General features: G+C 47.2%; 2 protein-coding genes across 4 annotated transcripts in view; one reads left to right on the top strand and one right to left on the bottom strand.

The window, feature by feature from the left end:
* The first annotated feature begins 1,108 nt into the window (after positions 1–1,108).
* Positions 1,109–15,648, top strand: PRPH2 (peripherin 2). Its single transcript, XM_043449393.1, has 3 exons — positions 1,109–1,913; positions 12,142–12,388; positions 15,162–15,648. The coding sequence occupies exons 1-3, from the start codon at positions 1,333–1,335 to the stop codon at positions 15,372–15,374; spliced, it is 1,041 nt and encodes a 346-aa protein (XP_043305328.1). The 5' UTR covers positions 1,109–1,332; the 3' UTR covers positions 15,375–15,648.
* Positions 15,649–19,576: 3,928 nt separating this feature from the next.
* Positions 19,577–24,694, bottom strand: part of UBR2 (ubiquitin protein ligase E3 component n-recognin 2) — a 102,157-nt gene continuing 97,039 nt past the window's right edge. For all 3 annotated transcript variants that reach the window (XM_043449355.1, XM_043449356.1, XM_043449354.1), the window contains exons 46-47: positions 23,632–23,733; positions 19,577–21,807 (exon numbers count right to left, since the gene is read on the bottom strand). In XM_043449355.1, the coding sequence (XP_043305290.1) occupies positions 21,666–21,807; positions 23,632–23,733 (244 nt within the window). In that variant the 3' untranslated portion in view covers positions 19,577–21,665. The remainder of the gene's footprint in view (positions 21,808–23,631; positions 23,734–24,694) is intronic.

The raw sequence follows: 24,694 nt of genomic DNA, 5'->3' as shown, positions 1-24,694 counted from the left end.
CCCATGGATGGAGGAGCCTGGCGGGCTATAGTCCATGGGATCGCAAAGAGTCTGACACGACTGAGTGAGTAACACTAACACTAATATGATATAATGGTGGAAATATGCCATTATGCATTTAGCAAAACCCATAGAACCGTGCAACACAAACAGTTAACCCTAATGTAAACTCTGGACTTTAGTTAATAACATACAGAAACTGACTCATCAGTTGTAATAAATGTATCACACAAGTGTAAGATGTTAAATAAATATAGGGAAACTGGTTGGGGGAAAGGAGTATTTAGAAACCCTGTATTTTTTGTTCATTCTTTTGTAAACCTAAAACTGCTCTAGGAAATAAAATCTATTACTTAAAAATACTAATAAATTTACAGATTCATCAAAGATGTACATCTCATTTCTGTTATCTTTGTTTATACTGGTAACAGAATTTTGACAGATGTTCAATTTGATGGGTCAAGTCTGGTCTTTTATTGTTGTTTTAACTACAATGTCCATTCGTTCTACTTAGATTGACATGTTTTCCAGATCCTTGGACTTTCCAGATTCACTTGTTATAAATCACCTGCTCATTTCCTTTGCCTGTTTTTTCAGTTGATTGTTGATTTTTTTAAGATGTGGAACTGTGGCAGCTATTTTTTTTTTAATGCTTATTCATTCTTTTTTTTTTTTTTAACATGTTGCAAATGTTTTCTCACAATCTGTCATTTGTTTTTCAACTTGGATAATGATCTCTTTTGTCCCATTTGTTGTTGTTTAGTTACTAAGTCCTGTCCAACTCTTTGCCACCCATTAGAATGTTTCAAATTTTCAAGGAGTTTGGAGACACATGATCTGATCTGAGGCAGACTTGCAGATGAAGCCCATTCCTCTGGCCAGTCTTGTCTTTTTTGCTCCTGATGCTCCAAGCTGAACCCAGAGCTCTCTGCTCCAGGGTGTCCATGGAGGCTCTTCTTGAGCATGTTCTGAAACTGGCAAGGCTTTATCTAATGGGATGAACCTGGCTAAAGAGATTAGCAAGATGTCTTGTGGATCCCACTTTTAATCTGCAGCCTTCAGGCTGTCCCTCTTTGGTTGGGAAGGGAGCTACAGCGACGACGGGGAGGACTGGCCCCTTCATGAACTGTGACTCTGAGGTCCCTGCTCCCACTCGCGGGTTAACAGGGGTCCCGGGCTAGGGGGCACAACATGGGCAGCCCCCAGAGCAGCTCCCTGCAGCTTGGACCGTCTGCACCTTTCCCAAGGCCCTGAGTCTTCAGCCTCCAGGCTTATTGAGGTCAGGAGTGAGAGCTGTGCTGTGGGAGGCTACCTGGACTGCAGCCTGCAAGTATGGCGCTGCTGAAAGTCAAGTTTGACCAGAAGAAGCGGGTCAAGTTGGCCCAAGGGCTCTGGCTCATGAACTGGTTCTCCGTGTTGGCTGGCATCATCATCTTCGGCTTAGGGCTGTTCCTAAAGATTGAACTCCGGAAGAGAAGCGATGTGATGAACAATTCTGAGAGCCATTTTGTGCCCAATTCCTTGATCGGGGTGGGGGTGCTATCCTGTGTCTTCAATTCTCTGGCTGGCAAGATCTGTTATGACGCCCTGGACCCTGCCAAGTACGCCAAGTGGAAGCCCTGGCTGAAGCCGTACCTGGCCGTGTGTGTCCTCTTCAACGTGACCCTCTTCCTGGTGGCCCTCTGCTGCTTCCTCCTGCGGGGCTCGCTGGAGAGCACGCTGGCCCATGGGCTCAAGAATGGCATGAAGTTCTACCGGGACACGGACACCCCGGGCCGGTGTTTCATGAAGAAGACCATCGACATGCTGCAGATTGAGTTCAAGTGCTGTGGCAACAACGGCTTTCGGGACTGGTTTGAGATTCAATGGATCAGCAACCGCTATCTGGATTTTTCCTCCAAAGAAGTCAAAGAGTGAGTGGCCTCCAGTCCTGGGGTCAGAGCGATAGAGGGCACAGAGACCCCAGCCTCTGACTCCCCCTGTCCAGTACCTTTTCCTCCCCATTGGGTGCTCTGGGTATACAACTTATTACTGGTGTGTGTGTGAGGGTGTACTTGATTAGACATACGGAATTGTCAATATTCTATCATTTTTTACCTATAAAATTAGCAGCAATGTACGGTTCAACCTAATGTTAGGCTAAGATGGGAGGACAGTGTCAAGTTACAGAAGCAGCTTGAATGCAGACAGCCAGGGGAGACCCAGCCAGGACTGTGTCTGCTTCATACAGGAGGGATGGGTCACATATACTGAGACAGTATCTGGCTGCTTGTCTCATTCACTCAAACTGAATGGATTCAGTTCTACAAGCATAAATTTCTGGGCTGTTCCCATGTTTTCCAACTTTTCAACCTTGAGCATCCATTCTCAAAGTGTTTATCCCTGGATATGGTGGGAAAAGCAGAGGATGGGGGCAGTCAGGGGGTCTAAGCTCTTAGCTTTATCTCTATTGCTCATTAGATGGTGACCTTGGACAAGGCCTTTGATACCTTGGGCCCCCTGCTTGACCATCTCTCTCTTTTTAAAATTACTTATTGCTATGCTGGGTCTTCGTTGCTGTGCATGGGCTTTCTCTAGTTGCGGCAAGAAGGGTCTACTGTCTACTCTCTAGTTGAGGTGTGCAGGCTTTTCACTGGGTGGCTTCTGTGTGGAGCACAGGCTCTGGAGTGCACAGGCTTCAGTAGTTGTGGCGCATGGGCTTGGTGGCCCCGCGGCATATGGAATCTTCCCCGACTAGGGATTGAACCTGTGTCCCCTGCATTGGCAGGAGGGTTCTTAACCACTGGACCACCAGGAAGTCCTATTTGCCCATCTTTTAAATGAAGGCACCAAAATACACAACCTTGGTGATTACCTCCTAGCTCCGTCTAGAGCCTGGTAAACTATGGGTGCTCAGTAAATATCTGCTGGTGTTTACTACTTAAGTAATAATAATGCAACTTGATAAAGTGTTTCTGAAGTGTTCTTGGCTTGTGTAAAAGTAAAATCCTGGGGGGGATGTAAGGAAATGTTCAAGAGGAGGCTCTCACCCTTTGTGTTGACCCTGGCATATCCCTCTTCCCAGAGACCCACCATTTGAGCCTTGAGTCATTTTCTGGGGAAAGGTTGGCCAGCCCAGAGTCAGTGACTCTCCCCCACCTCTTCTTTCTGTCCGATGCTCCCCATTCCCTGGCTGAGGCTAGGGGTTCAGTTGATCCCCCAGGTGATTTATCCTCTGAGTGAGGCTGGTGAGTTAGGGGGCTATGCACCCGTGACACGGGCACACTGGCTGCAGGATGTGGGTGAAGCCCAGACAACACTGGTGAACCCCAGATGGAAGGGAAGTCAGAATGAAGGTCACTGCTTGGGACTGTATTTTCTCTGTGGGAGGGGATTACTTCTATAAATCCCTCATCAAGGAGGCTTGTAAACCACTCTGCCCTTCCTAGGGGACAGGTCTGCAGAGATGGCACAAAGTGGCATGATTTATATATGTCACCCCAGAAGGGTGTGAAGCCAGAGGGACAAGCAGAGTTCTAGGGGCTGGGGAGAGTGGGGAGAGTGGGAGTTGATGGTAGAACCAGCTTTTGTGATGGGCAGCAAGGGGTTTCTCATCCTCTCTGTCATTTTCCTTGAATGTCTTCTGCAGGGTCAGTCCTTGACAAGACTTACAGGATCTCTCTGTAATCCCCAAATCCCCTTCTGTCCCAGGGTAGAGCAATGTCCCAGGCCGCTCCACTCCCAGTGGTCAGCATATCCAACTGGTCAGGCCAGCATTAAACTTGATCAAAATCACCTCAGTGCCCCATACCAACTTATTGGTGTGAAACTATCCTAACTCCACTGACTTGGGAAAAATTTTCTCTGCTGCACACACACACACTTGGTCACAACATTAAGAGGAACTGAACATCCTTAACTGAGCCTGGCACTTGTGGGCTCAGCCAAGCATGGACAGATGGTTGGTTTTGGGAGATTTCTCACAGAAATCTTTAAGGTCAATGGCTGGTTCCTGAAGGCTCCTGATCATGGAGATCAAGTGGACTAATGCAAGATGTTTTACAAGAGTTTACAAGCCTTTGACCCACCCCCGGCCCCTCACCTGAACCTGTCCTGTTGCTATGTTGCTGGGGCTTTTGGGAGGGAAAGTATCCTTATTTGGTGGGCACAAAACCTCTCCTGGGGGATTTGTATTATTTTTAGTTGTTGTTGTCTCTATTTTGTAGAAATTTGAGCCTCAGAGAGGTTAAGGGATGTTCCTAAAATCTCACAGCAGGAAGTAGCAAGATGGGACTGGGGGTGGGGTAGGACAGAGTTTTGGAAAACAAACAAACCAGCTTTATGGACAGTATACTCCACACACCACATAACTCACCCATCTAAAGTGAGCAATTCAATGGATTTTAATATATTGACAGAGCTGTGCCGCCAGTACTGAGGTTGATTTTAGAACGTGTTCATCATCTTGCAGACAAACTCTGCACCCTTCAGTGTTCACTCCGACCTCCCCTGCCCCGAAGTCCAAATATCCACTACTCCACTTTCTGCCTCTGTAGGCTTCCCTGTTCTGGCCACTTCATTTTGAATGGAATCATGTGGGATTTGCCCTTTGAGGTCTGGCTTCTTCTGTCAGCGCACCGTTTTCAGATTTCATCCATGTCGCAGCAGGTGTCAGCGCTTGCTCCTTCTTCTGCTGGGACGCTGTCCTGCTATGGGGAGGGCCAGCTCTTGAGTCTGCTCTTTCCACTCTGCCGTTTCCACTCCACCTCGCAGGCGTTAGATGAGTGCTTGTTCCCCGATGACTGAAACCTCTGGAGGGGGCTGGTTTGCCTCAGGTCATCCCTTCTCCTGTCTCTGTCTTGTTCTTTCCTTCCTTCTCCAGAGGCACAGTGGAAGGTGTAGGCAGACATGATACAGGCTCAACAAACACCTGTGGATCGTGGTGGGATTCCTATCCTTCTGTGCCCGGATCTCAGATCATCATGAGGCCCCCCAGTGGCACCCGGGACAGGACTGTGTTCCATTCTCCTGTGTTTACTTTCTCTCTCCCTCCCTGGCTCAGAGGTCCTGAGCCGGGGAGGGGGCTGTTACAACTGGGGTGGGTGGGTGGTGGTGTCCTCAGAGGAATCCAGGAATGCCACCTCCCTCAGAGACTCTTGAGTCTTCAGAGCAAGGAATTGGGATATAGATTTGTAGTTCTTAACCAGAACTGCTTTTATTATATTTTTTTTTTTTTTGCATTTCAACTTTCATTAGGGAAAATTGCAAGCATTCACAGAAGTAGAGAGATTATAAGAAATCCCCATGTACCTATCACCTTACTTTGATAAATGTAAACATTCTCCCTTTCTCATTCCATCAGTACTGCCCTCGCTCCTCCAAAACACACATTTTCCCTGGTCTGAGTATTAAGAAGCAAATCCAGGGCATTGTATCCTCCTCTCTGTAAAAACTTTGGGAAGAATTGCTAAGAGATAAAGAGGGTTTGTTTTTTCTGTCTTTTTGTTTTTGTTTAACAGATGCATAATAGTAATCATGCCCACTAACACTACTATCATCTAATACCCTATCTGTGTTCAGTATTCTCTGATTGTCTCAAGATGCCTTTTACAGTTGGCTTGTTCAAATCAGGATCTAAATCACACTTTGCATTTGGTTGTTAGGAGACCTAACAACCTTTCTTACTCTTTACAGTTACCTTTTTCATGCCATGTGCGTCTTGGAGGAAGTCAGCCACTTGTCCTGCAGAATTCCTCACATTCTGGGCTGGGGTCGTTACAACCAAGAGCTGTCATCTAACGTGTTCTTCTGTCTTCTGTGTTCCTGTGTAAACAAGTAGTGGGGCTAAGGTGTGGCTGGATTCAGGTTCAGTTTTGGCAAGAACACCCGCTAGGGTGCTGCTGTAGCACCAGGTGGGACATGAGGTCTTCAACCAGTTTATAATAATAATTTTTTTTCGTTCACACCACTGGCACGTGGGGTCTTAGTTCCCCGACCAGGGATGGAACTGTGCCCTCTGCAGGGGAAGCATGGAGTCTTAACCATTGAGCCACCAGAGAAGTCCCTATAATCATTCCTTTAAGGTTTCTTCCTGTTTTCATGACGAGATGAGCTTCAGGGTCAAGGGGTGAGAGGCAGAGCATGAAGATGCTCAGAGGCCTTGGCACCATCAGCCTGAGGGAACTGTAAGCCAGGAAGGCCTGGCCTGGGGCCCTCGGTCTGAGGGAGAAGCTGGCACCGAGCTCTCGCACTTTACTGTCCTTTCCACAGAACCCACAGGACGGTAAACTCTTCCTAAACAATTAAGAGATATCTCGAAAATTCTGGACCTTGGCTAGGAGATCCCTGAGGCGGGGCTGTGTCTCCCCTCAGACTGGGGCTCCCTGAGGGCAGGGCTGTGTCTCTCTCAGACTGGGGCTCCCTGAGGGCAGGGCTGTGTCTCCCCTCAGACTGGGGCTCCCTGAGGCGGGGCTGTGTCTCTCTCAGACTGGGGCTCCCTGAGGGCAGGGCTGTGTCTCCCCTCAGACTGGGGCTCCCTGAGGCGGGGCTGTGTCTCCCCTCAGACTGGGGCTCCCTGAGGGCAGGACTGTGTCTCCCCTCAGACAGGGGCTCCCCAAGTACAGGTCTGTTTCTCCCGCTGAGACTGGACTCTCTGGTGCTGGTCTAGATCTCTCATCAGATCAGTTCTCCCTGAAAGCAGCGCAGTGTCTCCTCTCAGACTGGGGCTTCCTTGGTAAAGGCTGGGCCCCTCCTCTCCCCCTGCCTTTCAAAGAAATACTAATACTGCATTTGCTGTATACCAGGTTCTCTATGTGTATTAACCCAATTAATCTCCACCACACCACTGTCAGAGACTTTATTGTCATCTCTCAGGTGAGAAAACTGAGGCTCTCAGAGGTCAAGTGATTTGCCAAGGTTCCACAGATGTCACTCAGCTGGCACACGGGCTGGGAACTGACTCATTATCAGTTTACACTCCTGGATCCCTCCTCTCCCCTCCCCTGCTTGTTTCCATTTGGTGTTCCTTATTGGTTTATTAATTCACCTACTAAATTATATGGTTTTTTTCCAGGAAAATTCCAATGTGATGACTTTCCCAAATTGTATCTTGGCTGTGAGACAGTGAGCTAGAACAAAGCCTTACCTTAATCAAGACCCCTACAACCCTTGGTGAGCCCTGAGCAGAGATTTGTAGCCTGGGAAATACTCTGATATAAATAGCCAGCTCACCAACTAAGGAGCTCTCCTCTGCCTGACTTTGTCTTAAGAGGGTGAGTGGAGCCTTAATCTGTGGTTGGAACCAGGGCAAGTGCGAAGTAAACAAGACAGTACTCCTGAGGGAGAGGGAGGGCCAGTTCCAGAGATATGGGACCTCAAGAGGTCCGAGGCTGGGGGAATCCCAATGCCAATCAGGCCAGAGCTGCCGTTCCTTAGGCCCCAATCTGAGGAGACACAGCCCTGCCCCAGGGAGGATGAGGCAGGTCTGCAGGCCTTACCCCAGTTGAGGGAAACCTGGAGAGTGTGCAGGAGAGGTGATGGTCGACAAGGAAGGGCTCCTGGGACAGGGAACAGTGGGGAGAACTCACACCTTTCTAGGAAATTTAGCTAGAAAAGGGCTTCCCTGGTAGCTCAGCTGGTAAAAAATCTGCCTGCAATGCGGGAGACCTGGGTTTGATCCCTGAGTCGGGAAGATGCCCTGGAGAAGGGAAAGGCTACCCACTCCAGTATTCGGGCCTGGAGAACTGTATAGTCCATGGGGTCGCAAAGAGTTGGCCATGACTGAGCGACTTTCACTTCTCTAGCTAGAAAAAGCCAACAGGCAGAAAGGCCCTGGAGACTCTGAGGAAACTCTGAGGGGAGAGGTGGGAAACTGCTGTGGGCTGGTCTTCCACTTCCTGTGTAACTTGGGTGAGGGCTTGCCCTGCTCTGGGCCCCATTTCTTCCTTGGTAGAACAGTCCGGTGGGCTGCAGGGTCCCCCCAGATGGCCAAGAGTGGGGAGGAGCCAGCATTCTCTCAGAGCCTGTGTCCTGGGCATCTGCTGACTGCCTCATCTCACCCTCCGCACAGTCCCTGATCGGCCCACCTCACACAGTCCGCAGCTCACACAGGCAGACTTGGGACTCAAAGGCCAGCTCTCTGTGCTCTCACCCACTGCGCTCCATGGGGACCCTGGGGCCGGCCCAGGTGGGAGTGGGTTCCAGAGGCTGCCTGCAGGTCAGAAAGAGGGATGAACAGCATCTGCATTTGGGGACTAGGGCTGTGGGGGCAGCTGGCCCCTCAGGACAGGGCTGGGAGCCCCAAGGTGAAGGTCTCTGCTCCTGTCCCCCCACTGGGACCACCTCAGCCAGCGGAGCCTGGTGCCTCACGAGGCTGTTCAGACAGCTGCTCCCAGACGCTTGGTGCGGGTGAGCTTCGGCAGCGACCCCTCCTGTCCTTGGACAAATGCCGCCCAGCCCCAGCCGAGGGCCAGTGGGGAGCTCTGCCCTTGAGGTCTGGGTCACAGCAGGGGCACCCCCTCTGCTCCACAGCCGGCAGGGCCCACGCCACCTGTTCATGCGTGACTGCTCCCCAGCGGAGTAGAGTGGTCTATTCCACCTCACAGCTGCTCCCCGAGAACACACAGGCTCCTGTGAAAGCTCTTGTTCTGTCGCCCGGCCCAGCCCCAGCCCAGGAGTCCACATTTCCTGCACAGTTAATATGTACCAGGCACTCTTCTAAGCCTTTTTACATGGATCCCTTCACACAATCCTCATGTCAAGTCCATTTTACAGATAAGTAAGCTGAGACCCACAAGGGTAAGGAACTGGTCCAGAGGGATGGATCTGGAATAAACTAAGGCTGTCCTGCTCTTATCATGGTCCTAGTCCTAGACCACCTGTGCATCCAGGGCCAGCTGTGCTGTGGGTCCTGTCCATGAAGCAGAGGCCAGGGACTGCAGGGCAGGTGGAAATATGGTCGCCATGACCCAGGTGAGGACTGTTCTGGAACCAGAGGCCACACTGTGCAGTATGGTATGGTCTTAACCAAACCGATCAGCAGACAGTTCACTGAAAAGAAACCACAAGTGGATCTTAAAATATATAAAAAAAAAAAACCCCAAAACAAAAAAACATATCAAAAGATTCCCAATTTCACTTATAATGAGAAAAAAAAAAAGAAATTTAGAACAACTTTGGAGATATTATTTTTCATCTATCAGGTTTTGGCAAAGATCAAAAACAGGACTTGTGTGGGTGTGGCCAGTGGAGATGTCACTGTACAATCCCCCAGAAGAGAGACAGCAGAGCTCGGGTGCAACCACGGATGGGCCCGAGGCAGAGACTCCTCTCCTAGCAGCTGATGCTCTAGATACAGTCCCAGTATGTGAACTGACCCAGTCCATGCTTGTATTAACACGAAACTGTGAGAATCCCCGATGTCCATCAGTAGGGAACTCGATAGTACCCCATGGGCTATCTGCACATTGGGGACACCACGCACCTCATTAAAACCTGGAGAACACTCCTCCCTGGCGGATACAAAAGATCTCCAAGGTATTGTTAAGGGAAAAATAATGGTTTAAGGCAGTGTCAATATAATGTGAACATTTGGGTAAAAACAAAACAAACAGGAAGAATTTTTGCAAAATCTGAATTTGCTTGTCCACGTGTGAGGCCTCTGTAGAAGGACAGACAGGGCTGGCCACAGTGAGGGCACCTGGAGGCCAAGAGACAAGAATGAGTGGGAGAATTTTTTGAATCGAGGGGATTTTACTTAGAAGCTAAACATTAACATCTTTTTTCTTTTCTTTTTTTCTGGCGGAGTGGCATGCAGAAACTTAGTTCTCTGACCAGGGACAGAACTCACGCCCCCTGCTGGGGAAGAGTGGAGTCTTAACCACTGGACTTCCAGTCCCTGAACATCTTTTAATTTTTTTAAAAAATATTTATTTATCTGGCCCTGCCAGGTGTTAGCTGTGACATGTGGGATCTAGTTCCTTGACCAGGGATTGAACCCAGGCCCACTGCATTGGGAGCACAGTCTTAACCACTGGACCACCAGGGAAGCCCTTGAACATCTTTTTAAGAGTATGATTAGTTACCATTTTAATGAATATTGTTGGAAATAATTTCTATTATGAACAATTACATGCTCCCTATTCTTATGCTGTAAGTCTGCTGTTACTATGTAATGCCTTGCAATTAAAAAAAAATTAAACTTAAAAAAAATCTTTTTTTATTCAAGATAACGTGCACATAATCAAGCGTGCAAATCTTAAGTGTGCAGCTATATGAATTTTTTTTTTTTTTGGTTGCATCATGAGCCTTGTGGAATCACAGTTCCCTGACTAGGGATTGAAACTGTTTTAATCACTGGACCACCAGGGAAGTCCCTGAACATCTTTTAATTTTTTAAAAAATTAAAAAAAAACATTTATTTATTTATTTGGCTGTGCCAGGTCTTAGCTGTGGCACTCAGGGTTGTCAACCTCTGTTGTGGCACACGGGATCTAGTTCCTTGACCAGGGATTGAATCCAGGCCCACTGCATTGGTAGTACAGTCTTAACCACTGGACCATCAGGGAAGTTCTTGAACATCTTTTTAAGAGTATAATTAATTACCATTTCAATGAACATTGGAAATAATTTCTATTATGAACTACATGCTCCCTATTATTATGTCATACAAGTCTGCTGTTATTATGTAATAATGCCTTGCAATTAAAAAAAATTAACTTAAAAAAACCCATTTTTTTACTCAAGATAATGTGCACATAAGTGTGCAAATCTTAAGTGTGCAGCTACATAATTTTTTTTTTTAAATTTTTGTCTGCATCATGAAGCTTGTAGAATAACGGTTTCTTTTTTTTTTTTTTGAATAACGGTTTCTTGATTAGGGATTGAATCTGTGCCCCCTGCGGTGAAAGTGCAGAGTTTTAATCATGGGATCACCAGGGAAGTCCCTGCCCCTTTTGAATTTTGAACCCACCATGAATGCATGGTGTGCTCTAACCAAATATAAATAGAGAAATGTGAAAGTTGTGCAAGCTGCATCCTTCAGGTGAATAAGGCTCTTCCACCCAGCGGGGAAGGGTGGGGCAGAGCTCAGTGTGGATACAGAGCAAGCCATGGGCAAAGACTCATTCCTTGCCCCTGCTGCAAAGGCCCAGGGCCAGAGCAGGCCTTCTGGAAACATCTGCTGGACAGAACTGATCTGGCCAGAGGGGGCGTTGGTTGTCCCCAGAGCTGTAAGGAGGAGATGAGGTTAGAGAAGGGGCTGGGCGCTAATGTTGATGGTCACGAATGCCAGGCAGAGCCTTGTCTCACACTTACTACCTTTCCTGTGGCTCTCATCCTACCAGCCTGGCACGGCTCCAAGAAATCACTGCATGCCAGGCCCTGGTAGCACATAGAGTTGTTGGGTGATATTTTGCATAAATCTTTATTTTGGACTTTATAAAAACTGATGTGGTGCTCCATAGACTGGGGTCAAATGTTGTCCACAGGGCAACATCCATGTTCTGACACACATGACAGGTTCCAGGAGAACAGTGCTTGTGTTGATCTTGTGTTCAGTTGGGTGAAAACAACAGGCAATAAAAGAATGAACACACTCTTCAGGTATGTGATTCGCTCTTGTCTAAATGCCCCCTCCTGTGACTTCCTTTGTATCTACACTGATAGTTACCCCAGGATCTTGAAGAAACACTGAACCTCTAATAGGCTACCCTCGGGCAGTTCGAGTGAACAGCACTCTGGATCTCAGTTTTATCAAAGGTTGCTCACAGGCTTCCAGGGTATTTCAGGATCAGCAGGTCCATAGAGTCTTTGAAATGTCTTGTAAGATTCTGTTGAATCTCCATTGCTATACAAGGGCTAGAATACATATGTTCCTTACTTACTTGCTTCTTGGTTTATCATCTGTCTCAACCCTGTAAACATAAGCTCCAGGAAGCTGGGGCCTTGGCTTTCTGGGCCACTCCTCCATCTTCAGCAGCTGGAATAGCAGCTGAAGATGGAATAGCAGCTGGCTGGCACGTAGCTGACGAACAGCAAATTATTTCTCTAGAAGAATGAGTGAATGAACATCCCAGATTTTCAGAGATGAGGGATGGGAGAAACTGGCACCTGCTGAGAAGTCCAGGAGGCCGGTCTCAAGCCATCTATCTGTTTCTTCTGCAGTCGCATCAAGAGCAACGTGGATGGGCGGTACCTGGTGGACGGCGTCCCCTTCAGCTGCTGCAACCCCAACTCACCGCGGCCCTGCATCCAGTACCAGCTCACCAACAACTCTGCGCACTACAGCTATGACCACCAGACGGAAGAGCTCAACCTGTGGCTGCGTGGCTGCAGGGCCGCCCTGCTGAGCTACTACAGCAACCTCATGAACACCATAGGCGCTGTGACCCTCCTTGTCTGGCTCTTTGAGGTAGGCCCTGGTCAACGAGGGGGCAAGACGAGGGACTCACCTGCCCCACTGGGATTCATGGGGTGGAGCTGGGCCCTGGGCTCCCTCCTGGGAACCAGCCCTCTGCTGGCATGCAGGCAGGCCCAGGCTTGAACACTGGCACTTCCACTTTTTGTTTCTGTCCTACCACTTAAAGAAGAGTTGAAATTCATAGCACATAAAATCAATCTTTTTAAAGTGAACAAGTTGGAGGCATTTGGTACATTCATGTGTTGTGCGACTACCACCTCTATCTTGTTCCAAAATACCCCCACCACCCCCTCAAAAAAACTCATATTCATTATGCAGTCAGACCCCTCCAGGCCTCCCGCTAAGCCCCGGAACCACCCATTTTTGTTCTGTCCTTGTGGCTTTATCTATTCTGGACATTTCATATAAATAGAATTATGTAATATATGACCTTTTATGTCTCACTTCTTTTACTTTGAATGTTTTTGAGGTTCATCCTGTGTCTCCACTTTTTGCACCTGAGGTCTCAGAAACTTATTGAACCTCTCTGTTACAGGGGGCTGACAGCAGTTAGCTCTGGGGCTACTGGGAGGCAACAGCAGTTACAGGCACATTGATTTGTGCTTCTCTTGAAATTCTGGTAGCAGTTTACCTGGTATTCTGATTATCTCTAGGTTCATTTTCCATCATCTGTTAGGTTTAGTTCCTCTCTGTAGCTGCAGGGCTTCGGATGTAGCAAGCCCTCATTCATTCATTGAAGAAATAAGCTCAAACACCTATGAGTGCTGGGCGCTGTCCTGGGTGCTGAACAAGAGCCCAAGGAGGGGTAAACTGAGGTAGTACAGAGGGTGACTCATGGGCTCCTGCTTTGAGCTGACGGCAGGAAACCCAGCCTACGAAAGCTAAATTTACAAAACCAGAAATATTAGGTGAGGAAACTGCCCATCAAAGAAGATTCACTGAAAGTTTCCTTTAAGTAAGTCTATCTTTAGTGCTATGGAAATTCACAGGTAGGTGTGCTCTCATCTGATACACACCACTTCTAACACACCACGTCACACCAGAGGGACTGAACTGCCTGTTGATGGGGGATGAGATGGGGAGGGAGGCCTTCTTCTCACACTGAAGCAGAGGCAAGCATATTCACGGAGATTTATTGGTCCCTGGCTCCTTGAGGCAGAATCTTAGGAATGAGTCTTAGGAATGAGTGGGTACAATGAGGAGAAAAGGTTAGAAGGTAGAATGAGGATAGAAGGTTAGAAGATCACATCCCTTGAAAAGCCATTAAAAGAAGACTGAAAGTATAACTGAAGTCAGTGAGAAAATTGAGTTCCACTGGCTACCTCTCTGCTTACCCACTTTTCCAGAAATCTAGTGACTGCTTAAGAAGAGGAACAGTTCACTGGGAACAGGGAGTTTGCATGCCCCTGACTTTTGCTTGAGGCTTTTAGTGGGCAGACTCTGCGATGCACACAAGGGTGGCTGAGCTGATAAGATTCTGGCCTCAGTCTTGCCCTCCTGGGTTTCACAATCCAGTGAGGATATGACACCTCAATACTACTACTACTGCAAAATTCATACTGTGGCAGGAGGCCTTCTTGAGGAAAGAAGGAAAGAATCAGAATGGGCACATGGATACCAGGAGGACTTCCTGGAGGAGGGATTTTTTCACTGTAAAAATATCTTATTAAACTTTCAGTCAACAATAATTATAACAAAACCCTAAAACTACTAGCTACTAATATCATGCACTACCATAATCATTAAATACTCCCAGAGCTTTCATTAACAGATGTCTACTGAGGCCCTACCACCATGGGGTGCCCTTCTAGGGCTGGGACAGCAGGTGAACAAGATGTATCAAGGCCACTCCTGCCCTCGGGGGGGTGGATGTTCTCTGTTAGTGGGCCTAGGCCTCTCATGGAGTTTGCTATACCATCAAAGGAAGAGGGCAAGCGAAGCAGGAATTTGTGTAGAAGCAAGTGGCCAACACAATACAGGGTTAGAAAAGTAGAAAGAATACTTACCATGCTGCCTAATAACCAACTACAGCTGACACTCCTATTCATCCTTGCTTTGCACGAGGTGCCACGCTCCACACACAATGGAGTGTCACAGCATGCCCGTGGAACAGGCGGTACTTCATCTGAAAATCTGCAAACCAGACAAGTAAACTGAGGCTTCCTGGTCACATGGCTGGCTAGGTGCCAGGGCTGAGGCTTGAATCCAGGCATTCTGGCACCAGAGTCTGTAGCAGTGACTGCCAGGGAACAAATCCAAACCAATCACCCACTCATCCCCATACTAATCAGAAATAACAGAAGTAGAGGGAAACCATCTATCACCTTGTTTGCAGGAAAAAAGATGACTTTTTATTCTGTCCAGCAAATAGTTGCCGAGCACCCAATATGTACCAAGCGATGTGCTAGGAATGAGGTGGGGGTAGGCATGGAGAAGGAGCCCAGGATTAATGCCCCCCAGGACAGGGGAGACCTAAGGGGAGGGACACCCCTAATACTCCAGGCAGAGAAGCACATGGTAAAACTGGCAAGGAGAAAGGCCGGGTGGGCAGGATCCAAAGCAACCTGGAGTGACCGGGAAGGGAGGAGAAGAGGGCCAGAGGTGAGGCGGGGGCAGCAGGTGTTTTGAGCACTCAGGCATGGCTGGGGCAGGCCCTCGTCAGCTCAAACCCAGCAGAGCCTTGTCTGCAGGGCCCCTGTGGCTTCTAGGTCACCCCTGCCCCGGCCACTTCCCTGCTCCTGTAAGTCTCCTCTCCCCACACCAGGCGACCGTCACCGTTGGGCTGCGCTACCTGCACACGGCGCTGGAAGGCATGGCCAACCCCGAGGACCCTGAGTGCGAGAGTGAGGGCTGGCTTCTGGAGAAGAGCGTGCCGGAGACCTGGAAGGCCTTTCTGGAGAGCGTGAAGAAGCTGGGCCAGGGTAACCAGGTGGAAGCCGAGGGCGAGGACGCAGGCCAGGCCCCGGCAGCAGGCTGACGGCCCTTCGGCCCCCTCCCCTCTCAACACTGAGAAGTAGTGGACTCCAGGAACCTCGGATACCCCCGATCCCATCAGACTCTCCCAAAGAGGGCGGCCGTCTCACAGAGGCTCTTCTGGATGGTGGGATTTAATATTCAGGGCCCCTAAAAACCTCAGTTGAATGAACGTCTCAAACTGTGAGTGCATGAGTCCTGCTCAGCCCCACTGCCCTAGGACGCACCCTCACGGTGGACTCATGGAGGGCCTCTCAGCAGATGAGTCTTCAGTCACAGGAATTCAGTTCCACCCGGAGGCTACTGGCCACACCTGAGGGCTGCTTTCCTTTCACAAGTTGGCCATTCTGGTGAGTTCCAAGTTGCTTCATTCTAGATCCCAAGGGTCACTTTAAGCCTAGGAATTTGAAAAATGTACTGGACATGCTGTCAGGTTTTTCAAATGCAAAGACTGAGAGGTCAGCCATTTTATGTAATTATAGACGGTGAGGGACAATTATATTTTTTTGAGTAATGGTCTCTCCAAAGCACTGAGGGCTCCAAAGAGGAATTCTCAATCACGAGGCAAGAGAATTTAAAGAGAGGGGGTTATATCCCCCTGCAGAAACACAGCTTTGGTGTCACCTTCACAAGCCCTCAGCCCTTGGCCAGGAGTGAGCCACGGGCTGAGGGAGTGGGGCTGCTGGCAGGTTCCAGAGAACGTGGCGGCTGACCTCCTTGGGCTTGTCCGTGGAAGCGCTGGCTCTGTGGCAGAGGAGCAACAATGAGGCAACAGCCCACCGTTTGGAGACCGGGCCTCACCTCCGGTGGGCCCAGGGAGGCCCAAAAGGTGCTGTGACAGCCCCAGACAACACGAGCTGTCCACAGTGGAGGGTGGAGTCCTCTGCAAGCTCTGTCCTGCTTCTTCCCCCAAATATCCATCCTGCAAAGGGTACTTCCCGAACACCTCTGCGTTGAAGATTCTTTGTGATTTCTCCTCTTCCCACACTAGTAACTGCGAAAGTTTTCACTTCCCTCCGGAAAAAGAGAGAAAAGAAGCTTTCAGGGGAAGGAGGGAATGATTTCATTGCTGTCCTGAGTCTTCAGTGTGGAGATAGTAAGACTTCTGGTGCTGCCTGGGCTGTGTGCTGGGGCTCAAACTCTCCCAGACCAGATCAAAGATGTTTGAATAGCCTGTCAGACTTTGGTCCCAGGTTGAATTCAATTAGACTTCTGAGTGTGGAGACCAAGGAACAATCCATGTGGACAACACTGAGGGAGTCAAGCCCTCGGATGAGGGTCCCGGAGCTCTCCCCTCCCAGGGGTGCTGAGAACCATCAAGAAAATGCCACTCTAGGCCCGCGCACTTGACGATGCTGTTGACAGCTGTACAATAGACATTAAAAATTATATTATACAAAAATTACCTTTGTTAAATGCTTGTCTTAAATGTATGTGTCTAGCACAGGATCCCTGATTCTTGCTGATACTTGCTAACAAAACCAAATGAATCCTGACACTGAACGGAGGCACTGCTCATGATCAGGGAGCTGTCTCAACAGCCTGGGTGTCACCTCACCTCTGATCTGCAAGAACAGGGACCATCAGGTTATCCACATAATCTCAACATTTCCTAGTATTTGGACCAGAACCCAAATTAGTATTTTAGTATGTGGAATCTCAATTTAGTGATTTAAGCAAAAATTCCAAATCTTTTTTTTTCCTTCCCCTGCTCTGGTCAGAATTTGAGTGCTGTTGAGAGGATCAAGGGTGAACAGACTCTACAATAAATATCAGTTGATTCAGAGCAGACTGTGTAGGGAGCCCGGAGCTGGTGTACTGAATTAAGAACATGAAGACGACAATCTGCTGGACGAGGAGGCATGAGCCACAATGCAGGAAGCTCCCTCAGCATCCCACCTCCCACTTCGGGGAAATGAAACCACTGGAGGCGGTTTCAATGCGCTCATACAAAGGGAGTAAATTCACAGTCTATGACTTACAGGTCCCAGAATGGAAAGGGGTGGGGTGGGGTTGGGGCTGTGGACTGAGCCAGTGGAAGGGCGGTCCTTCATCCCAGGTCAGGAGACAGAGAACAGGGCAGTGAGCACCTATTACGTAAGAGGTAGTTGGGCTAAGCTCCATCTCGAGTGTTTATTTTAAAAGCGCCCTCGGGAAAAGCAAACTAGGAATACTGGGGGAGGGAAACCTTAGCTCGGGTTTGTCTAAATGTCTTGAGCTGGGCTGTCACACGGCAAAATGCTTAGGCAGCAACTCCCAATAGCTGCTTTCTCATCACACAGACTGCATCTCTGACTGAGGTGGGCTGCATCCTCAGTCTTCTCAGGTCGCTCCCAGAGGAAACTGCCCATCTTGCTTGGTCCTCTACAAGTGCCCAGCAAGACTGGGATCAGGTTTTTCTTTATGTCTAACCTCACTCTTTCTTTGGGCCAGTGTGTAAGTTCATTTCTCCCAAGGGACTCAGCTTTTCAAGTCTTGCCAGCCTAACCCTGGGGAAAAGTGAGAGGTAAAGACAGCATCTTAGGATTTCTATTTTTAAAACAACTACTCCACAGTGAAGGAGCAGTAACAGCTACTTGTTCTGAACATTTAATAGGTGTCCTAGTATCTGTGGCCTCAGCTCAAGACCACATAGCCTCCTGCAGCATTTTCAAGCCCAGGACTGAGCCACCAGTCAATAAACCTTGAGTAACCTCAATTCAGGTTAATAAGATTAGGCACTTGCTCCGCACACTCCCCCGCCTCTTCTCTCCTTCTCCAGGCACCTGTAATGCTAGGCCAGCAGGTTTGCAGCTTAGCCAGGGGCAGGCGTGGAGTGGTGCAGGACAATCAGGGCCTCTGACCTGCTACCAGATCCAAAGGCAGTGCAGGCAGCCAGCAGCATTGTGTGTGAAGGGCTAAGAATGTGTGGGAATAACATGCAAGTTCAGGGGGAGGATGTCCTCCTGGTCTTAAGAGGACTTGAGATTGGCTGGAAGAGAGGAAATATTAGACCTTGATTCCTGAGGGTGTTGTATCTTGTCCTCTAAATCAGAGGATGCGTGTAAGTGGCAAAGTGAAGGGGAAGGTCATGTGAGCCTGGTATAAAGAAGATTAAGACATGCAACAACTCTTGAGTTCTTCACCTGAGGGAAATGGAAACAGGTGGTCCACACAAAAACCCGAACAGCAATGTCTGTCGTGGCTGTGTTCCTAATCACGAAAAATCGCCCAAATGTCTTTTACCTGATGACAGTGTAAACATCTGCACAATGCAACTCGACTCAGCAATCAGAAGGAACACAGATGGCTCTCAAATGCATCAGTCTTCTTAGAGGGAAGCCAGACTCAAAACGCTACAGGTGATATATTTATATAACACTCTGGAAGAGGCAAGACAAAGGGACAGAAAAAATTACTGGTTGTTTGGGGTTGTGATGGGGGAAGGTGCCCAAAAAGGGGCACAAGAGAACTTCTTGGGGTGATGCAATGGAACCAAACCAAGTGTGGTTTGTTAAAAAAACACCTGTATGCATTTGTTAAAATGTATGAAATTATCCACTAGAAAGGGTGAATTTCACTATTTGGAAAATAAACTTCAATAAGCCAGACTCAAACAGAAGTAGGGACAAAAGAAGGGAGCATGTCAGAGGGACTTAATGAATCCTGGAACTTACGATGTAAGGATCAGGGAAGGGAGTAAGCTGGGAGCAGCATAATGACCAGGAGACAGAGAAAGCACAATGGAAACTATTTGATGCTTTCCTTTTAAGAGGATTTTCAAGAGCACCTCATTGTAGGCAATGACTCCCTTGCAAATGCAGGATGCAGCTTCCTTTGTGTCTGGGGAGTGTGTAAGGAGGACCTGGCGATCACTAGGTAAGAACAGGCAAGAAGAGTTTAAACCTGCAAACAACTTCCAGCTGGGAGAGGCTTTGAGGGCCCTGTTTTCCCAGTGATTTGAGGTCCAAGATGGTTCAGAAAGGTCACAAGCTGTCATAGTCAATCAATATGAGACTTAATCAGCTGAAATGATGAGCAAGCTTTCTTCAGAAGGTCAAGATAGTTTGGCTAACAGCCATAATTATTGACACTAATAATATAAGCATCTTAAATTTCAAGCTAATACTGATGTCCCACTTTATTTGTAGCAAGGTGACATCGGGGACAATTCCACTGCATTTTACTGTGTGAAACAAAACAAAGGAAATGTAGGCAGACCCAAAGTAATGTCAACACCTAAAGCATTTATTTGGATATCTTTAAACTTTTTACATATGATACATTCCCAATTTTACAAGTTGTCCACAGATAATAAAGTTATAGCCAATTTATTAAACAGATATGATTTTTCCCTGATATGGAAAGCATGTTTATATAAACATTTCTACAATAAACATAATACATGCGGAACAAATCATGACTAAGATGATTCCTTAGTTGGGGAAGACAATTAGCTTAATGATACACACACCAGAAGATAAAAGGGTGTGTGTTGCTACTTGATGTAAATTCATTTTCTCTCAGACTCCCTGACCTTCTCAGAAAATGGAATCTAGGGACACCCTCTGCTAACAGCAGGCTTATATGAAGTCAGTTTTAAAAGTTGAAGTATTGTTATGATTTGGTGAAGAAGTTTATAATCCTACTACAGAGGGAGAAACCTGGTTTTATTTGGAGTTTAAGCTTGGTTAACAACTGAAGAAAAGCCAAAAGAAGTTGGACTTAAAAGCTAAAGGAGTGGGGATGTGACCAAGGCCAAAATAAACATTAAAATCATGATGCCATCCACAGACCACACCACCAGAGAGGGAGAAAGGCCAGGAGAGGGGATGAGCACTGGGCTCTAACGTGGATTTTCTTCCTGTTGGGCAAGAAGCGCCCTCTCAGATGGGTGAGTCAGTCCCAGGCAAGAAGGGTCAAGTTCATCCTTTCAGAGGAAGGGGTTCTTCACACACCACCCCGGGTGAAGCAGCAAGTGTGGCTTCTGTATCCCCACTGACTTTAGCTGAATATCTGGATTTCTGGCCTTCCTCCTGGGTGTACTGTGGAGGGTGCGAAGCTGAGCAGGATGCAACTTTCAGACGCAGTTCAAAGAAAACTGAGTGAAACGGTTATCTGTATTGGCTAAAAAAGTCCAAGAGCCTCTTATTATTCATTCATCCCTTAGTCCCTCCTCAGAGAGACTCCAAACTGATTCCTCCACCAAATCTGCCAACACTCTCCGCGTACCCAAGCTCTTAGCATACATGATCACGCGAGAGTGGTGTGTGGCATGGCGTGGTTATAAACTATTTTACTAAGCGGCTATCATTCTAGGAAGGCACCTCTTAGTAAGAATAAGGTTCAAAAATAATAAAAAGCCTGGGCACACAGGCTGTCCCAGGAATGTACTAAGTGAGCTAGCAGGTAAACAGCAATTCATCTATTCCAGAAAATGCTGGAAGGGTGGGGTAAGGGAATTTCAAAACACTGAATTCTCATTTTTTTTTGCAAGTGCTTGATTCTAGATGAACACACTCTTTCAACTTAGTCTTAGAAATAACAGAATATACTATCTGAAAAATTAGGATACTCTAAGTTCTCAAAAAGCCCTTTAAAATGAGTTTTTTTTCCTCAAAGCCAAAAGTCTTGCAAAAAGGGAAAAAAAAAAAAAATGAGGGGGGAATCCAACCTTGTACAGCCGTACAGCCCTGAAAATCAGCTGGTACATAAAGACACCACCATCTCCCCTTCGGATTCCCACAGGCTGCTCCAGCAAGTGTCCCCCCAACCCCCTCACAGCCAGTGGAAACAGGGAATGCCACTTTCGAAACACACTGCTTTGCTTAGAGGTAGGGTGCCATCAGCTGTGGGGACACTGACCCAGCCCCCAGGTTGAGAGTCACTGAGCGGGCCCAGGAAGTGTGACCCCCAAAAGACCAGACACTCTGCTTCCTGCTGCTGCTGAATCAGCTTCCGGCCTGGAGTTCCCTGCTCTCAGTAATGTGACATGGCTCAGATGACTGGGGAACAGTCAAACGCAGTCAGATGCCCGCAAATGGGCTGAGTCCAGCCCAGGAAGAGAAGCTCCTTCCGGGATTCGAAAATTCAAGAAGTTATGTCTGAAGGACACAGGAAGGGATGCAAGAAAATCTGCTGGCAGAAAATGATTTTCATCAGTTCCTGGAGCCAGAAGCTATAAAAATAAAAACCGGGGGGGAAAAAAGCTTAAATAATTTATTTCCAAATTCAGAAGAAGCTATTTTCTATTTTCTTTCTCGAAAAGCCAGCTGGGTTACAAAAATCCAAGTTCATGTATTTGGTAGTGAAGTAGCTATAGGTGTTGCCAGTCAATGCCAACCAGTGTCTGGTTTGCTTCCTGTGCATGTCCAATTTCCTCTGTGATACTGTGCTGGTGCCAGAGCTTCTGAATCTTCTTGAATCGTTCTCTGCACAAATGTAAAGGATTTCCCCGTCTAGAAAGAAGACACACGTCACTCAGGAGGCATTTGGTGGTATATTCATCTATTCTACTCCAACCTTTCCTCATTTAGGAAAAGTTAACAGGTTACTGGTTTTAGATCCTCTGCAAAATTTCTCTTTGGCAGGTGTCTGTGGCTATTAATATGTTAGCTCTGACCGTTTGCTAGGAGCAGCTAAAGGGGAGAAAGTGCAGAAAAGAAGAGGAAAACAAACTACACTGACTCAGGCTGGGGTGAGGAACAGGAGGGTGGGGTTGAGCAGGAGGGTTAACGTTGAGAGGCTAAAACTAGGCATTCATTGTCCATTTTGTTGGTAAAATGTGAAATAGGGAGTGGCAGGGGGGAGGATGAAAACATTACACAGGTAAAAATGTTCTTCCAAGGACGTCTTTTAGATCCAATGTTTAAGCAAAGCAGCCAAATATGAATAACTCTGGTGCCCAACTTAACCAGAGAACAGGTGTTGGTGAGTTCACGTCTGAGGCCTTGGCTCCCGACTCAGAGCACCAGTCCTCTCAACTCTCCATCCAGGGCTCCTCCTCCTAAGAGGCCACATTTCTTTTTTTTTTTTTCTTTCTTTTTTTTTCCTGTTTGGCTCATTTCTTTTTTCATTTATTCTTCCATTTATTCATCCAACAGTATTTATTTAGAACCTGTTATATGCTAGTTCACTGTCCCTGGTCACATAAAATTTAGCCCAGGAGACAGGCAGTAGGCAGGTAAACACAGTGACTCGGGGTCATAACGTGGGCTAAGAAGAAAATGAAACTGGCCAATGTGACAAACCTACTCAGAGGCTACGTTAGCCAGGGTGATCAGGGAGGACTTCTCTGAGGTGGCGGCACTGGACTGAGACCAGCAGGAGTCAGCCATGTGCTTATGGAGGTACGGGAGGAAGGGGGATGGAAAGGGTGGTACAGAGTCATAAGAAATACACCAGGAACTCATCTGGAATATGCAAGGACTACCCAGAAGTCAGAAGAGACAAAAACAAAGCTCTCAGTTACCAGTGGTTATATAACAAATCACCCCAAAGTTAAGGGCTTTAAGAGCTCACATTTCTCAGGGCACCAGGTTGAACCATCAGCTGGTGGCACAAGTGTATCCTTGCAGTCAGTCAACTGCCTGGGGAGCCCAACTATGTATCTTGCCTTGGTTTCCAGGCCTTCAACTTCTGCTCCCCAAGCCTGGGAAGCTACATCTAGGTTAAGGTTTTTACCCCATTTTGGCAAAAATAAGCAGTCTGAAAATTCTTTAATAGTGCTTAAAGGAACTACTGTTCATATATTGCTTTTGATGAAATAGGTGCTACCAGAGCAGAACACTGCCTCAAATACTGTTTACTGCTCTATATGTTCTAAGTCTTTGTCCCCCAGAGTCTTATGTAGTAAGATAAGTACATCTCTTATCAGTTAAGATTTGCTCTTTTTTCATCACTTGAAGAATACTGGGTCTCCCACACAAAACTGCACAAGTCACAGTGCGCTCTCCCTGCAACGCTTGATGCTGTGGATGCTGCAGGACCCCTCAAGCAGTTCTCTGGAGTGAGACATGGAAAAAAGCTGCACTCTGTCCCATTTTCTCCCCCTTATGTACCATGATGGCCCTCATGGCATTCTGAGGGCGAGCAATGGGAATGGCAAACCACACAGCAAGGGGAGCTGCCTTGGGAGAGGCCACAGACAACAGCCACTTGTGCTGACGCCCTGGGCGGGTAGCAGGCAGGCCTCTGGACCACAGGGTTCATGGGGATCACCTCATGCTAAAGGTCCTCGAGGCCCAGAGCCAGCCAACGCAGTTCCCCAGGATGGGCCTTACCTGAGTCCCTGGTCAGTCTCCCCATAGTCATCAAGGTAAGGAGGAGAATAAAAACAGCCTTTGGTTTTGCCAGCTAAAAATAGTACTTGACATTCTCGTACTCTGTAGAGAGACCAATTTATACATTAAGGACCAAGATTTGAATTCAGTTACAAATGGACTGAAGTCCTAGAGAAATCAACAAAACCACTAGAAGTATGGGGTTAACAGATATAAACTATTATACATAAAATAGATGAACAATAAGGATTTACTGTACAGCACAGGGAATTATACCCAGTAACTTGTAATAACCTATAATGAAATATAATCTGCAAAAAAACAAAACAAAAAACCCCTACATCACTGTGATGTACACCTGAAACTACTGCAATATAAGTCAACTATACATCATAAATAAATGCAAACAAACAAAACTGGTGCTGGAAGGCAAGCAGTGGTATTTACAGCAGAGACACTTGATAGTTTCAGGTGGAGAGTGAAGGGACTTAGCCATTTATGTATATGTGTGTATCCATTCTCTCCCTAACTCCCCTCTCAACACATGCCTAAGTATTAAAAATAACTAAAAGGACTGTATTGTTATCAATATAAGGAGGAAGAGGGACATTTAGGATTAGATTTCAACAACTCATATAAAACTGGCATTGAAAAAATTAAATATGAGAAAGTTAACTTCTAAAAGCAGTTACTGATGTATCAACCACTCTTATGAGAAAATTATTCATTAAAACATGGTACACAGACATTATAAATTATGTAGACCTGAAACACAAAGCAACCCCTCCTCGACCAGAAGCATTCTGAAATATGCTGAACAAAGTACAATGCTACTTTCGTATTTCTCCTAAGGGTTTTAAAAAAAAGTTTCCTGATTCTGTTGAGAGGTTTGCTTAACTTTTTCTGGTGTTAGTAATTCAGCTCAATTTAACATTTACTGAGAACCTCCAGTAAATGAGAACCTCCAGTAGTACACTGGAGGTAGCAAGATGTGCCTAAAATCTATGCCCCAGTGGAGTTCAAACTCACGTCACTTCTTCCCTTCAGACCCTGCAATGGCTTC

The sequence above is a fragment of the Cervus canadensis genome, chromosome 28 (assembly GCF_019320065.1).
Source record: "Cervus canadensis isolate Bull #8, Minnesota chromosome 28, ASM1932006v1, whole genome shotgun sequence".
NCBI lineage: Eukaryota > Metazoa > Chordata > Mammalia > Artiodactyla > Cervidae > Cervus > Cervus canadensis.
Note: the sequence above shows the minus strand (reverse complement) of the source record. Positions and strands in the feature narration are given on the sequence as shown.

What these genes read in the sequence shown, in the direction of transcription:
- PRPH2 (XM_043449393.1), top strand. Translation starts at nt 1,333, where the DNA reads ATGGCGCTGCTGAAAGTCAAGTTTGACCAGAAGAAGCGGGTCAAGTTG. An exon ending in TCCTCCAAAGAAGTCAAAGA is followed by an intron (nt 1,914 to 12,141) that starts GTGAGTGGCCTC and finishes TTTCTTCTGCAG; the next exon opens with TCGCATCAAGAGCAACGTGG. An exon ending in TCCTTGTCTGGCTCTTTGAG is followed by an intron (nt 12,389 to 15,161) that starts GTAGGCCCTGGT and finishes TCCCCACACCAG; the next exon opens with GCGACCGTCACCGTTGGGCT.